Here is a 16768-nt window from a genome sequence, read left to right as displayed (position 1 = left end):
CAATGCTGGTAATGATACAGTTTTGATATTTTAAGTTATATTGTGGCTCAGTTCTGAAATGTTATTTTGTTCATAAACTACATAGGAAGAAGCATATCTTTTTTATGTAGTTTGGCTCTTTTTTTATTTTATACACTTAGCTCTGTACCTATAAAATTCTAATACATTAAAGTATAAATGCATAACATAATTTTTAGGGTTTTTGTTTGTTTGCCTAACTCAGTTACTAAGTACTTTAATAAACACTGGCTCCTATGAGCATTCTGTGAAGAATCTTGCTAAGTGGTTAAGGGATTGAAGAGGAAGTATGATTTTTGTTTTTTCAAGACAAAGTTTCTCTGTGTCTATCCTGGATTTGTTTTGTAGTCCAGGCTGACCTCAAACTCAGAGATTTACCTGCCTCTGCCTCCCCAAGTGCTAGTATTATAGGCAAGCACCAACCACGTCTGTCTGAGGAAGTATATTTACTGACCCGAAAAGTATTTCTTGTAGTTTTCGTTTTAATTATTGTGCAGTAAAACATCAGACAGTAAACTTTTTATATTATTTTTAAAGGTTAGCAATTTGTAAAACCTAGCAAATACAATGGGTGTAAGCATTCTTGAATAAAACAAAGGTTAATTATGCTTATTGGAGTATATTTTTCTGCAATGCCTTTTTTTTTTGTAAATTTTTTTTCTAGGTTTAAATTGTTATTTCCAGAGTCTATTTTGAAAATCTTAAACGTGTGTGTGTGTGTGTGTGTGTGTGTGTGTGTGTGTGTGTGTAATTTTTTTTTTTTTTTTGCCAAAGGAACCTAGGAGTAACAGTATTTGTACAGGAATTTAGAAAATTAGCTTGATTTTTTTTTATACTACTAGTATCCATGTAGAATTATTGTATACTAGATAATTAACTGCTGTTGCTACATTTGTGTAGGTGATACATTTAAACATTGGTAACATAGTAGAAAATAATGCTTTCCATGAATAGGCACTTAGTGAACATGTTTCAGTTTAGGCTTTTAAACTGTATTTGATCTTTCAGTTACTAGTAATTTAAATTAAATGTTTGTATTTAGCCTTCTGGCCAACATATTTTGACTCATAGTCATTGTTGGGTGTTTACCACTTGCTAAGCTCAGTGTTTAGTAGTCAGGGAGAACAGTGTAAAAGTCACAAATCTCATGGACTATTATTTGTCGACTCAAGTAGTGTATCAGAAAGCATTTGAAAAACAATCCATCTTAATTAAGCTACCTCTAGTTAAAAACAGGAGAAGACTAAACTAAAGTCACTCTTTAAAAAGTGGGAATACATTTTTACCACATAACAGAAACATCAGCAGTACACTACTGAGCTTTAGGCTTTGCTGAGGGAGGCTCTGGCTCTGCCTCGCCATGCATCTGTTGGCAGAGACAGCTTCAGGCCTTATATGCACATAGCATTGTATAGCCTGGGCTGCCTAACAGACCTGAGTGATGGAAATGGTCTTCATCTGGGCTGACCAATATAACCATTAGCCACAAGTAGCTGTTGTACTCCAGAAATATGCTAGTACAGCTGAGAAAGTGAATTTTTAATCATAATCAGTTCCTGTTTAGGTAATTTCCCATTGGTCAGTGACTAAGCACCAATCTAGAGTATCAAAAATAAATCAGGGCACAAACTTCTCTTGAATTTTTCTAAAATTACTTAGTTGTCCTCATTTTGAACACATGCCTACCCCCACATTCTACTCTCAAGTATGAGAAAAGGTGGAATGTGCTGATGGGTTTACTCTAGCCAGATGGTCCACCTGTGGGAAGTCGGTTGACAGCAACCCCGAGAGCATAGCATTTGTATAGTAGTAAAGATACATCTCAGTAGAGCAGATTATACTTTTCAGAAAGCGTCCCCACATATGTGGTGCAAAAGGGCTATTGTATGGAGCTAGAAAGCTCAGTGGGCAAGAGCTCATGAGGCAGTGACACTTGTCTTGTACACTCTAGGCACCCCTAGGAGGTATTTAAAACATTGATAATCATATTATTGTTGTATAATATTAGTCTAGCATTAGATAACCAGCATTTTAAGAGAAACTTATAGCTTTAAAATATATTTGTCTGAGTAAAAGTCTGTTTCAGAGTTTCATAGAGTAGGGAATTTGTTTTCCTTAGTTTTGTTTGGATATAAAGAATGCTGTCTTTGTGGTCTTGTTGACTGGTCATCTCTATCTTTAGTTATAGTACTCAGTAGGTATACATTCCATTTATGGTCATATTCAAGATTTCTAAAGCTTTTAGTACTTTTTTATTTTTGTTTTTGTTTTTGTTTTTGTTTTTCGAGACAGGGTTTCTCTGTGTAGCCTTGGCTGTTCTGGACTCTCATTGTAGACCAGGCTGGCCTCGAACTCACAGCGACCCGCCAGCTTCTGCCTGCCTGAGTGTGTGCCACTATTGCCCGGCCAGCTTTTAGTAACTTACAGGAAGTATTCCCATACTACCTGGAATTTATAAATCATTGTCCAGAAAACCTTCACTGTTAATAAAATTGAGGGCATATTTTAATTATTTATCAAAATATCTATAGCTACTTCAGATGAATCCACTAATCTGTTTTCTATGCCAATTTACTTGCCTGTATGGGAATTTCATTTAAATGAAGCCATGCAGTATATCCTCTTTTGTGACTTCTTTCCCCTACATTGGTGTTTCCAAGCCAAACTGTAGCAAGTATCAAGACTTTCCTATGGCTGGATGGTGTGTCTGCTGCTTTGAAGTTTGTGCAGACTGCTTTGTATGGGCATGTGTTTTCATTTTTCTTGATGTTATATGGTAAATTCTGCATTTAATTTTTTAAAAGCTATAAAATTCTGGTTTATAGCTAACTCAAGAAAAACATATAGTAACATTAACAAAGAACTACATTTGGGTTTTATGAGAAAATGCTTCAATTTTTTCCCTTTAAAAAAAAAATCAATATTTTCAGGACGGGTTATCTGGATTAATTTTCCCACTAGAGACAAAAGCACCACTTGAACTATTAATAAAAGTGTCTTTATGGTGTCCAGATAACTGAAAGACTATGCTGGGCCCAAATGTCAGGGACTTAAGGACAGAAAGGTGCAGAGGTATTTACAGTTCCAGCTATCCTAAGTCGTGCATCCATCTCCACACAGCAGTTGAGAAGCAGAACACCAGGTTCTCATAGATGAAGATGCAAGGCGAAAACTACCATTTTTAAGTTGATGAGTCTAATGCATTATCCTTCTTGTCAAACTGGGGCCTTAGGAAGTAATCTTTTGCTTTCTCCTATTTATTCCCAACAAATTACAGTAGGTGTTCTTTAGTGCTGAGCAGACAAGTAATGAGAAGAAAGAATGAAGAGGATTTATGTCTGAGAGTTTATAAACCAAGTATCAGCATTAGAAGGGATTTCAGGCTAAAATTTTATAATACATGAAGTCCAAGAAAGCTTCTGCATCAGAGACAAATTTATATTCCTTTGAAGAGCGGAACCTTCTGTGCTTTAGAATCTAATAACCTTCATAAAAGATAATCAAGTATGAAAAAATATAGGGCAGATCTTACCATTGTGGTGCAATCCTATAGGGCTATAATCCCAGCACTTGGGAGATACGGAGGCAGGAAGACCAGAACTTCAAGGCAGGCCTGAAATACGAGACCTTGTTTGAAACAAGAGCCTGCATAGGTAAACGTGGAGATATGATGCAAAGTCTTCCTCCCAGCTATTTCAGATTACACATAGATTATAGAGCATTGTTTTAGGGAATAAAATCAAACTTGACAGTATCTGCAAGACAGGAAATTATAAAAGAAATGACAAAACTGGGCACAGTACACAAACCTGTAATCCCAGCACTTAGGGAGGCAGAGGCAGACAGATCGCTGTGAGTTTGAGGCCAGCCTGGTCTACAAACCAGCTCCAGGACAGCCAAGGCTACACAGAGAAAACCTGTCTTTGAAAAAAAAAAAAAAGACAAAATTTAGATAGAAAGTATTACATACTTCTAGACATTGAGAAATGCAAAAACCAAAAGAACTCATTATACATGGTGGGAGTGAAATTCTCACAGCTGCAGAGAGAAAATCTGAACTGAATGAAGAAATTTTCTATAATTCAGTATGAAGAGTTAAAGAGAAAGAAAATATTAAGTGGTAGATTGCTTTACAAAACCTAACAGCCTACTTTAAATTCACATCCCAGAAGACAGTCGTGGAGGATGCAAATGAGTATGAGGTTGGGAGACTATTTGAAATGATAATGACTGAGATTTCCAGGATTAGGGAAGGTCTACCATCTTTAGATAAACTACGTCTAGGTTTAAATAGTAATAATAATATGCTTACACATATATCATAGGAAAAAAGGCATCAGTGGAAACAAAAGACTCATATCCTCAAAACAGTACCGACAGTTATTAAACAACAGGAAATAAGTAACCTAGAATCCCAAACCTGGAAAAAAATAACTTCAGGACAGAAGGATAAATTGTAACCCGTCTTTGCAACTAAGCCAGGGTTTGCTTTGGCAGAAGGTGCCAAGACTAAATAGGGCTTCAACTGTAAGAAAGCAGTGACCATTGAGTCACCACTGAAGACTTCATACAGACAATTACCATATTTTCCAGTATTAAGAATGTAAGAGATGTTCTTAATAAATTTTATTGGGTAAAAAATAAAGAGAGAGTTGCCAGGGTTTGTTGGCTTGTTTGATTTTTAAGGGAGGGGAAAAAGGCAGACAAACCAAGAGCCAGAACTTTTTGTTTGTTTGTCTGTCTTTTTGAGACTATGTCTTAGTTATGGCTGGCTTGAAATTTGCTGTCTATACTAGGCTAGCCTTGCTCACTCAGAGATCCACCTATCTTTTCTTCCAAACTGCCAAGATTAAATGTATGAGCTACCTTGCCACACCTTTTGAGAGTATTCATCCTGTTCTGAATTTTCAGGTAGTTGAAATAAATTCCATTAAAGAAGACATGTAAAGTTATGTTCTCTCTGGAAACATAAGCGGTCTCCTAGCTACCTAGTGTACTTGCACTCCTACATACATATAAACATAACATTTTAAATATATATGCATTTATAATATGAAGAAATATCTAATATTGAGCAAACATCATTTGTTACACAAAATCATCTTTAGCATGATTATAGACCTAAATGTAAAAGGTGAAACTACAGAGCCATGTAGAGGGCAATGACTTTAAGGTTTTGAAGTGAGGAAAAGGTACTTCTGGTTAGCAGGTATGTAAGTTCAAAGAGACCAAATGAATTTGCTGATTCAAAGGTACAAACAGCCATTGCACAGTGTGGGAACTAAGTCCTCTGAACCTGCATGTCTATACAGAAGTCTTCAATAGTACCCGTTTTGCTACAGAGTAACTTTTGTCTCTGTAGCATTGCAAGATAGTGCAGAGGCAAAGGCATAAACCCCAAAGAGGCAGTGATATGGAGGATTGTTCCCCAGCAATGCAGTTCCTGTGGTACTTAATTGTTTTTGACCTGTGTTAAAAAAATATGATTTATGTGCACATAGCTAAAATTCAAAGACTATGTTAGTGACATTTGTTTACAAACCTTGTATTTGTACTCATGTGTAAGTGAGCAGAGTACCTGAATTAGCCCAGATCACACACACACACACACAAGGCATTAAAGTTCTAATTGGCTTTAATTTTATTGCTGATAAATAGAAAAAAATATGTTCTAAAAGTGTATGACTTACCCCTTAAAACTAAAAACTGTTTTTTGATAGATTGAATGAGTGTGTTAGTTTTAGTATTTCATCTCAATAATGTCAACATGTTTAGAACTTTCATACAATATACAAAATAGATAGCACCAAGTCTACTAATAATTACTCATTAAATGGTTCCTTTGGTTGTTTGTAATATATGTTTCAGAATCTAATTGTTTCAGAAAAAAACAATGGGAACACTCAACTTAAAAAGTATGCAGTAGTGAAATGTGAGGGGTTTGGGCACAGGTGAGCCTTCTCTCTTTAGTTTCCCAGAATAGTACTGATAAACTAGCACATTTACAGGAACTCATGCTTTTTGAAGTTCTGTTTACTTAAGGGAATATGGTGACTATCAACAGTAGCCACAGAGAGTACAGAGTAGGGTTCTTGATGGTTTTCCTGCATGGAAACAGATTCCTCACTGTGGTGAACAAGTGCTATGGAAACTTGTGAGAAAACTGAAGCTACCAGCCTCTCCGTGCCTTGCCTGGCCTTGTTAATAGATTGCAGCATTCCACTTGTTAGTACCAGAGGCAACTGCTATGCTATTTGGTAATGATAAAAAGAGAGAAAGTCTTTTTATGGTAATTGGGTCCTCAAAACCACTCTTTGAGTTTGGTGATAAGGAGCAGAGTTGGCTGTCAAACAGAGCCGTATTACTTATTATCTACAAAGCTGATATGCCTCTTAAATTCCCTCTTTGTGCCAGGAGCCCCTCAGACATGAAGGCTTGCAGAGCTGGGGATACCACAGCACTCTTACTTCCTCATAAGTACGAATGGGGTTACACCTATTTTCATAGAATTCAAAACTACATGTAATTTTAAACCAGGGTTGTGTTGTTTTGCTCTGTATATTTAAAAATTCTCTAAGATGCGTACTGTGTGTATTGGCTATTTGTAGAAAGCTCAGTGATAAAACGTTTCAGCCTACAAAGATAAGCAAGGATTAGTTGGAGTGTGTGTGTGTGTGTGTGTGTGTGTGTGTGTGTGTGTGTGTGTGTGTGTGTCTATGCATGCATGCATGTAGAGGTGGTGTGTGGGTGTGGATTTGTGTTTGTGTGTGTTGAAGTGGAGGTGTGGTATGTGTACACCTGTGAAAACCAGGGGTTAACATTTGTGTCTTCCTGGTTACTTCTCTGGCTTATTTTTTAAGTCAGTCTTACTGAGCCTGTAAGCCCTTAGGCTTATCTCTGCTACGAGTGTGCTAACATTTGAGGTATAGACCACTACATGGGAGTAATGGGACTTAGTCAGTTCTTATTTCCCAAGACCTGAATTCCATACTCTTCAAGATAGATGAAAACTTGGGGAAAGTACCCAAAGATTTAAAATTATGATAAATCAAAATTTTATTTTGCTATTTATGTATAGATGACTATTGTATTTGTTCTTTTGTTAGAGATGTGTAGATTTTAAGGGTTCAGTGTTCTGGTCTTAGTGTTAATATTTTCATTACTGATAACAACGAGAAATTTGTCAAACAGAACTTGCTACCATGGATGGTGAGGATAATTGAACAAGACTTTTTGGACTAAATACACATAAATGTGCATGTAATATAGTCAGACTGTGAGTCTATAGAGCTTAAGGCCAGGTGGGGGCGCACAATAGATGTATTGTTTACAACATACTTATGTTTAATGATTGTATTTTAATGATTTTCAAGAGTTGTATATAGAATTCCTAGCACATTGAGAAGCACTTACAGAGGCTAAGCAGGTCTAACTTATAATTTTTAGCATGTAAAAATAAGTCATACTGAGTAAGATGAAATTTCAAAATCACTTGAAGAAACATGAAAAAAGCTCTCAAATTGTAACGTTCTGTGGATACATTACACTTCCAGGAAAACCAGAAATAAAACCGATATCTATAATCATTGCAGAACAGCTTTTACAAGGTAGTAAGATGATTAGCATTAGACTTAAGTTATTCACTTGCTGGTGACATGTCTGGCGTAGCTCTTACCATCTTTGTTTCTGCTCCTGTAGCGGCGGATGTACTTGGGACATTTAACACTAGTGCTGTTGTGTGTTGTAGTAGAAATTCAACATAGTTCAGAACTGTTGAGTTGTCAGTAGCTTAACTGAGATGCATTAGGATTCTAAAGATGGAACTAAGCATTCTGAAAATAAATTAATATTCTATAATCTTTGAGCCCTTAGGGGTTTTAGCCTTTTGGATATTATTTCATGATGACCTTTTCTTAAAAGAAAAGCCAGAAAACTAACCATCCACTGTATTTTTCTTGAAAGTAAGAAAAAAAAATCTATGTGTCCAGGGAAATACTTTATAGACACTCAGGAAAGTTACCTAAGAAATCAGTTCTGGATTAAAGCACATTGACAGAACTATAAAGAAAAGGTTAGTGAAACGAGAGGGGTTGTATTCTGAGTAACTTTTCACTACAGACTTTAAAGTGTGTAAAGTTACTAAGAACATTGACATTCATCAAACAAAAAAGAGTCATTGTTGACAAACATTGGTTTGAAGCTCTTTTATTTTAAGATTATGTGGACAAGGATAGTATAGAAAAGAATAAATTAGCATTAAATTATTTGAATTCTAGGCTAATCCCAAATGAAAAGGATAAATCCTGTTAGATAGAAAAGAGTGCCAGTAGATAAAATTGCAGACATGATCCATGCATAAAGATGCTGTAATTTCTCAACACATTATTTTGATAGATTTTTGTTATATTCTTACTGACTTTACTAACTAGATCCTAGCTGCGACTCAGAACATAAGAGTAGTTTAAGTATTCTCTAAGCACTTTGAAAAGGAAGAGTCCAAACAAGCAAATACTCATTTGTTTTTTTGTTTTGTTTTGTTTTGTTTTGTTTTTTTAATGTGCAGTGGGAGACCTCAGGGTTTGTTCCTATGTTAGGCTTATGTTACTTGAGAACTGTAGTATATGTGTAGTCATTTAATAATCATTCAGTGGCTCTTAAATAATTCCGTTTTTTTGACCTGTGCTCTCTTAACACATTAAAAAAATCTCATGGAAAGTTAGTATTCTTTTTGTGTGAATTCTCCAATTGTATTTCAGACTTTAAGAAAGAAAGGCCTTAATGGTTGTGAGAGCCCTGATGCTGACGATTACTTTGAGCACAGTCCACTCTCGGAGGACAGATTCAGCAAACTAAATGAAGATAGTGATTTTATTTTCAAACGAGGCCCTGTAAGTACTTTCACTTTACCTTTGCTTTTTATTTGTTGATCCTTTTTGTTAACTTCATATTTAGGCTCTGAACAAGAAGGAACACAGAGGGTGCGACAGCCCAGACCCTGATACTTCATATGTGCTAACTCCACATACAGAAGAAAAATATAAAAAAATTAATGAGGAATTTGATAATATGATGCGGAATCATAAAATCGCAGTGAGTACTAAAGTATGGTTTGTGCTTTTCTCATGTGCATGAAGAAATTGACCATACGTCCTGCCTCATTTTTACAGAAGATTGGTGACAATAAGTATAAGAGAAAAGAAGGTGTTTACTAACTTTTTGGTTTTACAGAACTTTAAACTTGCTAAAATCTTGTAGTAATAAGTTTGAGTATCTTAAGTGTAGAAATGAAGAGAAAACATCTTAATTCAGGTTCTGCCACTAATTGCCCTTTATATCTTTACATAGGCTATCCAGAGTCACAGCACAATAAATGAGTTGGCCCACATAATTTTTAAGATTGCTTCTAGTTTTGAAATTCCTTGATTTTTAATATAAAGTATGTATGAGGCATCTTGTCCATAATATATGCATGAACACATAAACATGACCTTAAAAATGTCAGATGTAAGTTAGTTGAGTTTGTTGTGAGATTTCATGCCTTCAAATCATTTTTTGCTTATTTTAGCAGAGCTGAACTGTTATGCTCTTTGTACAATGTCCCAAAGCACTGAACAGCAAGAATACTAGATACATAACTGTTCTTTTCTTATACTCTCAGCACTAAAGAACACTGGATTTATTGTAAGGAAACCATGTCCTTAAACTAGTCACAAAACAAATAGCCACTAATTTTTCTGTGCACAGATATCTAATCCTATGAAAAAGTCCATTTTGAGCTCACTGAGCTCATCTGCTTGGACTGAAAAATCTCAGACTTCTCCCTGGACTCTGTAGAGAGAGCCACCTAAGACGGCACTGTAGCTCTCCAACTCTGCATGTAGGTGCAGCTGTCATGGAACCAGTTGGCTCCAGTGCTGGGGTTTTGTTTTATTGTTTTATTGTTTTTTTCATTGTCAAGGTTAAATCTCTTGAACCATGCCTCAAAGAATGATATGCATCATATGTCATTTCTTCAACGTAGTTCTGTAGGAAGAATCACATGAAAATAGCTTTAAGCAAAATTTTTAAGCTAGTATCATCATTTTAAAAAAACAGACAGTAGCAAGTAAAATTTCTCTAACCTGACAGGGATGTTGTTCCTACACTTAAACTTTAAGCTGCAAGAATATAATAAAATTGTTTTATTGTTTATTTTTTTACTCCCCCCTCCACTTTAAATTATGAAGAAACTTACTGTTTATCATGGTCAACACATATATTGAAATTGGTCTATGGAGGAAATGCTAGAGGAAACTAAGAAATGCCCTTTCAGAGAAAGCATGAAATATTTTGACAAGGAGATAGCTTTTATAATGCTTATAATTTAATTTTTATATAATTTTAAAGATACTGCAACTTAATCTTCTTGTGTAGGTGGTTTCTTTGCATATTTATTACATAGAAATTATATTGTGTTCTCTGTATAATTACTTGACTTTTTCTACCTTTAAAAGTGTCCATCAATGGGAGCTGGAGAGATGGCTCAGAGGTTAAGTGTATTGACTGCTCCTCAGGAGGTCCTGAGTTCAATTCCCAGCAACCACGTGGTGGCTCACAAAGGTGTCCATCAATCAAATCATACTGAACTTATTCATAATATCCCAAAATTGATGTGTTAAGTTAGTTGTGTATATATATTTTCCCTTTTCATTATATTTCGATTCTTGCAATAGAAATGTAATGTGAAATTGGTTTGCACTGAAGTTCTAGTTAATGCTTACTTGATAACACTGATATATTTTATAATGTCTAAGCTCAACAATATTACTTTAATTCCAGGTTTAACTTTTAATTTCATCTTTTGAATATTTGAAACATACTTTATAGTTACGTTAGCATATATGTATCAGTATAAAATTGAAAATGAAAAAGTTCATGTCAGGTATATTCATGTTTAAATATAAATCTAGAGAAAATAGCTTAATGTTGCAAATGAACTTTTAATAATGAAAGCTCTGTACTCAAAGTTATTTATTGTCGATGAAAATGAAACCAATAGTTTTGTCTTCCTTTTTCTTTTCCTTACAGCCTGGTTTGCCACCTCAGAACTTCTCAATGTCTGTCACAGTCCCTGTGACCAGCCCTAATGCTTTGTCATACACTAACCCAGGGAGTTCACTTGTGTCACCATCTTTGGCAGCCAGCTCAACATTAGCAGATTCAAGCATGCTGTCTCCACCCCCAGCCACGTTACATCGAAATGTATCCCCTGGAGCTCCACAGAGACCACCAAGTACCGGCAGTGCAAGTATGTCATGAAGTTTTCTGTTTGCTCTTTTTAAAAGAGAATGAGAAATGATTTGCTGACAGAGAAAGTTTATTCTTCACAGTCTTAAGTTTATTATCTGGCAAGTGTGGTGGTGCACACTTTCAATCCCATCACTTGGGAAGCAGAGGCAGCCAGATTTCCATGAATTTGAGAGTAGCCCGCTCTATGTAGTGAGTTCCAGGATAGCCAGGACTATGTTGAAAGAGACCCTGTCTCAAAAAACGGAAGTAAAATAACAGACAAACAACCCTCTTTATTGTCAGGATGAGCAGGGGTTATTGCTTCGTAATAAAGTCCATTTTAAGTTGTTGGGTTTTTTTTGTTTAATTTGTGGGAAAAACATTGTTGGCCAAAGTTAAAATAGTATAGAGAATGTACCACCAATAATTTTTCCTTAACGGGAAAGCCATATGTGACAGGCAGAGAATGTTGAAGTAAAGATTTACTGTTGAGTGTGAACCATCATGTTAGAAATACAGGAGTGAGAGTATTCTGTTCATCTTTTGATGCTGAGTTAGTTCAGTAATTCAGCAGCCGTTTGCAGTGCATTTTCCACCTTAGTCTGTAGTTTCATATTGCCTTTCCCTAAATCCTAAGTGTAATAGTTAATGCTCACATGAGCTGTCCTAATTGCCATCGGGATTCACAGTTGATATTGATAAATAGGATGCAGGTATAGCAAGAGTTGTGTATACCACATGTAGACCCCTACACCACATATATAGTTAAACATGTTACATGTAGCGTTATACTATAGTATGTATAATGTAAGTTATACATTAGTGGCAACTTTAGACTGAGCCAGGTTTGTGTGGAGGAATGTCTTGAGTGGATGTAACAATTGTCAATAAAGCGCTGTTTGGCCAATAAGCTGGGCAGAAGGACAGGAAGTGGAAGGTGGGACTTCCTGGAGAGGGGGCAGAGCCCAGTTTGAATATTGAGAGGGAGAAAGAAGATGATTGACAGTTGACAGGGAAGGAGAGAGAAGTCTCTGAGCATCATAGTGGCAAGTGCTTGGGATATATGTATGTTATGAGGTTTAGAGTAGGTTGTGTTAGTTCATGAGTAGATTTGTGTCAGTTTAGATTCTGCTCGGCTGTAGTGCTTGCAGCTTTAAAATATGGTTCAGTCTCCCTGTGCCAGTTATTGGCTTCTATAGGCGGAACTGATACAATTTACTGTAACAGTTTTGTTTTGATTTTTAGCAATAGAGTGTGGGTTGTAGTGTGATGACCTCACGTGGGTGCTTGTGAAATAAAGAAAGCCGATTTTTATTCATTCTTTCTTTTCTGTATAATATTACTAGGTGGGATGTTGAGTACTACAGACCTCACGGTGCCAAATGGAGCTGGAAATAGTCCAGTGGGTGAGTGAATTCCTATTGTTTACTTTGTAGGCGTCTATTTAATTTGAGTTACTAGTAAGTATTTTCCTAAAGTAAGGCCTTTCATCTTCTGAGGGATGAGCTAACTAAAACTTAACAGTTGTTTGCACTGCTTTATCCTTTACACATTGACTGTAAGCTCACTTATCCATTCATTCATTGTGTATGCTTCCTTCGTACCAGGCCTTGTTCTTTTCTAATGCAACAATGATATAGAAGTTTTTAAAGAATAGTTTTTAAATTATTCTTTGACAGTGCAAGACACACCACACACACACCACAGTGTACCAGTGTATATTAAGCATATCCTTGCTCACGATTCCCCTTTTTACTCCCCTGACACTCTTCCATGCCTATACAGCCTCCTTTCACCCTAAATTGTCTTCTTCCTTCTTTTCTTTTATAAAATAATCCACTGAGTTCAGTTAGTGCTACCTGCTTGCCACTGGTTGTGAGATCCACCAGAACATGGATACTGCACCAGCAGCTGCAGCCCCAAAGTAGAATGGCCTTCCCTCTCCCAGCAGCTCTTCACTGCCAGTAGCCTCTCTCAGCTGATTAGTCCCTCCTTAACCCATGCTAGAATGTTGAAGGCTTGATGTTGTGTAGGTGCCCATAGCTTCTGTGGGTTGGTGGTGTGATGTCCACGTCATGTCTGGAAGACAGCGGACAGCATTTCTCAGCATTCCTTCTCATCCTCCTGTTCTTACATTCTTTCCACTCCTTCTTGCGTGACGTTCCCCGAGCGTTGGTGAGGAGGGTGATAATCGATGTCCCATTTAGGGTTGAGTACTCAACAGTCACTCGTTCTCAACACTTTGATTAGTTATGACTCTGCATTGACTGCTGCCCACTGCAAAAAGAGCTTCTGTTTCTAAGATTGACAGCAGCACTAATCTGTGGGTGCAAGCATATTTAGAAGGCATTTGACAACTACATTCTAAGTTCATTTCTTCGGGAGATGCCTTCTGTAACTTCTGTCATCATAAAGTTAAACTATTGGCAAAGTACTTTATTTTAAACCAGCGTTAACATTTTTCAGAAATTAGAATACAAAGAAATGTGTGCATACTACTCAAGTTAGAGATCTGAATGATTTCTCTTGAGGATCTGTTTTGGTGGTCAAATTAGAGCATTCATGGTTTATCATAGCTACGGCCAAATATGCTCTGTAGCTTTGGGGCCACTGCCAACATACATGATGTGGTGATTAAACCCAAAGCTTCACACATGCTAAACAAACACTGTTAAGTAGCTGTATTCCCAATATTTATTTACAACAGGTCATAAACATCATGTTAGCACCATCTAATTTAAAAACCAAAGCATGAGGGCTGGAGAGAGGCGCAGAAGTTAAGAGCACTAACTGTTCTTCCAGAGGTTCTGAGTTCAATTCCCAGCAACCATATGGTAGCTCACAACCATCTACAATGGAAGCATATGCCCTCTTCTGGCGTGCAGGTGTACATGCAGGCTGAGCACTGTCTACATAAAAATAAATAAATCTTTAAAAAACAAAACAAAGCATGGTATGGTGCAAATAATGTAGCTACCAAGAGAGACTTTATTTCTGGTTTACTTTACTTAGGCTTCAGCCTTCTGGAGTCTCAGTGATTTAAAGATATGTCATAGTGGGGCTGGAGATGGCTCAACATTTAAGAACATTTGTTGGATGCTCTCGTGTTTTGGATCCTAGAACCTACATGGAGGCTTACAACTATAACTCTAGTTCAGAGGATCCAGTGCCTTTGGTCTATGCTGGTACCAGGCACACACACCGTATGCAACATATACACATGAATGATTCTAAAATATATTTACAAATTCTGACTTTTTAGTCCTGACATGTAGTAAAGATAGATTACGATTTTGATGTTATGTCTGCACTGCATAAAATGATATTTTACTGGGCTTAAATGGGTAAACACACACATACACACACACACACACACACACACATACACACACACACACACGGTCTTGAGATCAAATGTAGGAAAGTATATGAAGGTCTTACTGTCTTACATTAGGACTGCTATGTTTATACTTGTGTATTTTCAAAAATGTATAGTTTATTTAATTGCAACTCAGTCTGAACCCAATGTACTATTTTCATACACACTTAACACTTCTCCTCTTTGGCACCAATAAGACAGTCTGTTTAGAGCCCACCAAGATTTGAGAAAGCCTTGTATAGTCTATCACATTGGGCTAAGGCTGCAGATAGCTGGAGCCTATGTAAAGTGAACCAGAAATAAATAGTCCCTCTTAGTAGGTGCACTGTATTGTGCTATTTTTTTCAATGATGATGGCCTATTATTTGGAACCTGTTGTGTATAGTGTATTGGGACTATAGCTATTCAGTCGTGTTTGTTTAGCAAGTGTGAAGCTTTGAATGTAATCACCAACATCATCCACACAAGAATGTGTATACCCAGAAGTATTTTACTTAGAACCATTTGGTGTGAGTGTGGGCCATACCTGTACTTGCAGCTTGCCCAGAGGCCATCTGAGACAAAGAGAATCCTGGGTTCTAGACCAGCCTGATACAGAGCAAGTTGTATGTAGTAAGACTGAATTTAAAGTAAAGTGCCAAAAATACACAGGACTTTTCATTTGCTGATTTCCGTCTGATATTTCCCTTTATTAAGACACCCAAAAAGTATGATAAAGCTGATGGTCTTCATATATGTTTTGACACCTTGTAAATTACTCCTTATTTGAAAGGTTTGAAAGGTTTCAGTGGTTTTATAATGTCTATGCCTCTAAACCCCTAATCCCAGTTCTGAGATTTTTGTCTAAAGAAGTAAGCTGGAGGCTGGAGAGGTGGCTTAGCAGTCAAAAGCATTGGCTGCTCTTGTACAGGACCTAGACTCAGTTCACAGCACACCCATGGAGGCTCATGCCCATCTATAGCTCCAGTTCCAGAGGACCTGATACCTTCTTCTAGCTTCTGAGGGTTACCAGGCACAGATACACTGATAACACTGGTACACACATAACGCATAAAGGCAAAACATTCATTCACATAAAGATAAGTGAGTCTTTTAAAAAGTTAAGTAGAATGTGTAACGGTCCTAATGGGCTGAAATTAGCATAGTTAGCCACATGGAAATTAGATAAATTTCAAATGAATTACTTTTTTTAGTTATGATTTAAAACTGCAGAAAATATACAGATAGAAAAAAGCATACTGATTCCAGTAGTTAGGGTGATAAAATAATGTTTCCCTCTTTTGTTTACTTTTTGAAGGTTATGTGATATGATAATGATAATATTCCTAAAGTCATAAAAGTTTTACTGTGGTAAATTGTTTTTGTGTGTGTGTGTGTGTGTGTTGTTTTGTTTCCCTCTGATTTGATATGTTTTGTTTTCCATCTGTTACTATTGCAAATTTAAAGTGACAGGTGTACATACTATAATTTGTATAACTGTCACGATGACAGTCTTATTTGTTTATGACTTACTATATGCATTTCACTACAGACAATATAAATGTGTCACTCAGCTTATACTGTAGCTCAGATGTTTACTTAACTCGCGGCTTATATTGCATTTGTTTTGTTTTGTTTTGTTTTCTGAGACAGGATTTCTCTGTGTAGCTTGGCTGTCTTGGACACACTTTGTAGACCAGGCTCACAACGATCACCTTCCTCTGCCTCCCCGAGTGCTGGGATTATAGGCGTGAGCCACTGCACCTGGCTTGGTGACCTATATTTATATTGTAATGTCAAGAATGAAAAGAAATTGATATATCCAGCACCTTCACTTAAAAAAAGTGTGGCGGGGGTGGGAGGAATGTGTGTATGTTTTGTGTGTAAGTAAGTAGGTAGGTAAGTAGCACACATGTGCAGACCAGAAGTAGACATGAAGTTTCTTCCTCTGTCACTCTTCCACATTGTTTATTTGAGGCAGGACCTCTCACTGAACCAAGAGCTTGTTGATTAGCCAGGCTGGCAGGCCAGCAAATTGTGGGAATCCACCTTTGTTGTATGTCCCACTGCCCTCTCCCATATTAGGGCTACAGGTGGGTGCCACCGTGTCAGGCTTTTTTATGT

General features: G+C 36.8%; 1 protein-coding gene across 7 annotated transcripts in view; it reads left to right on the top strand.

Moving 5' to 3' along the window:
- The window catches only part of MEF2A (myocyte enhancer factor 2A), a 121279-nt gene that overhangs the window by 72763 nt on the left and 31748 nt on the right, over positions 1-16768 (top strand). For 4 of the 7 annotated variants that reach the window (XM_084772361.1, XM_084772362.1, XM_084772363.1 and 1 more), the window contains 3 exons: positions 8971-9108; positions 11086-11305; positions 12633-12692. In XM_084772361.1, the coding sequence (XP_084628487.1) occupies positions 8971-9108; positions 11086-11305; positions 12633-12692 (418 nt within the window). Of the gene's footprint in view, positions 1-8774; positions 8907-8970; positions 9109-11085; positions 11306-12632; positions 12693-16768 lie in introns of all 7 variants that reach the window. The other 3 variants (XM_084772364.1, XM_084772366.1, XM_084772367.1) reach the window with 2 other exon arrangements.

This window comes from Acomys minous (assembly GCF_964271855.1).
Source record: "Acomys minous genome assembly, chromosome: 2".
NCBI lineage: Eukaryota > Metazoa > Chordata > Mammalia > Rodentia > Muridae > Acomys > Acomys minous.
This window is presented reverse-complemented; position numbering and strand designations above follow the sequence as displayed.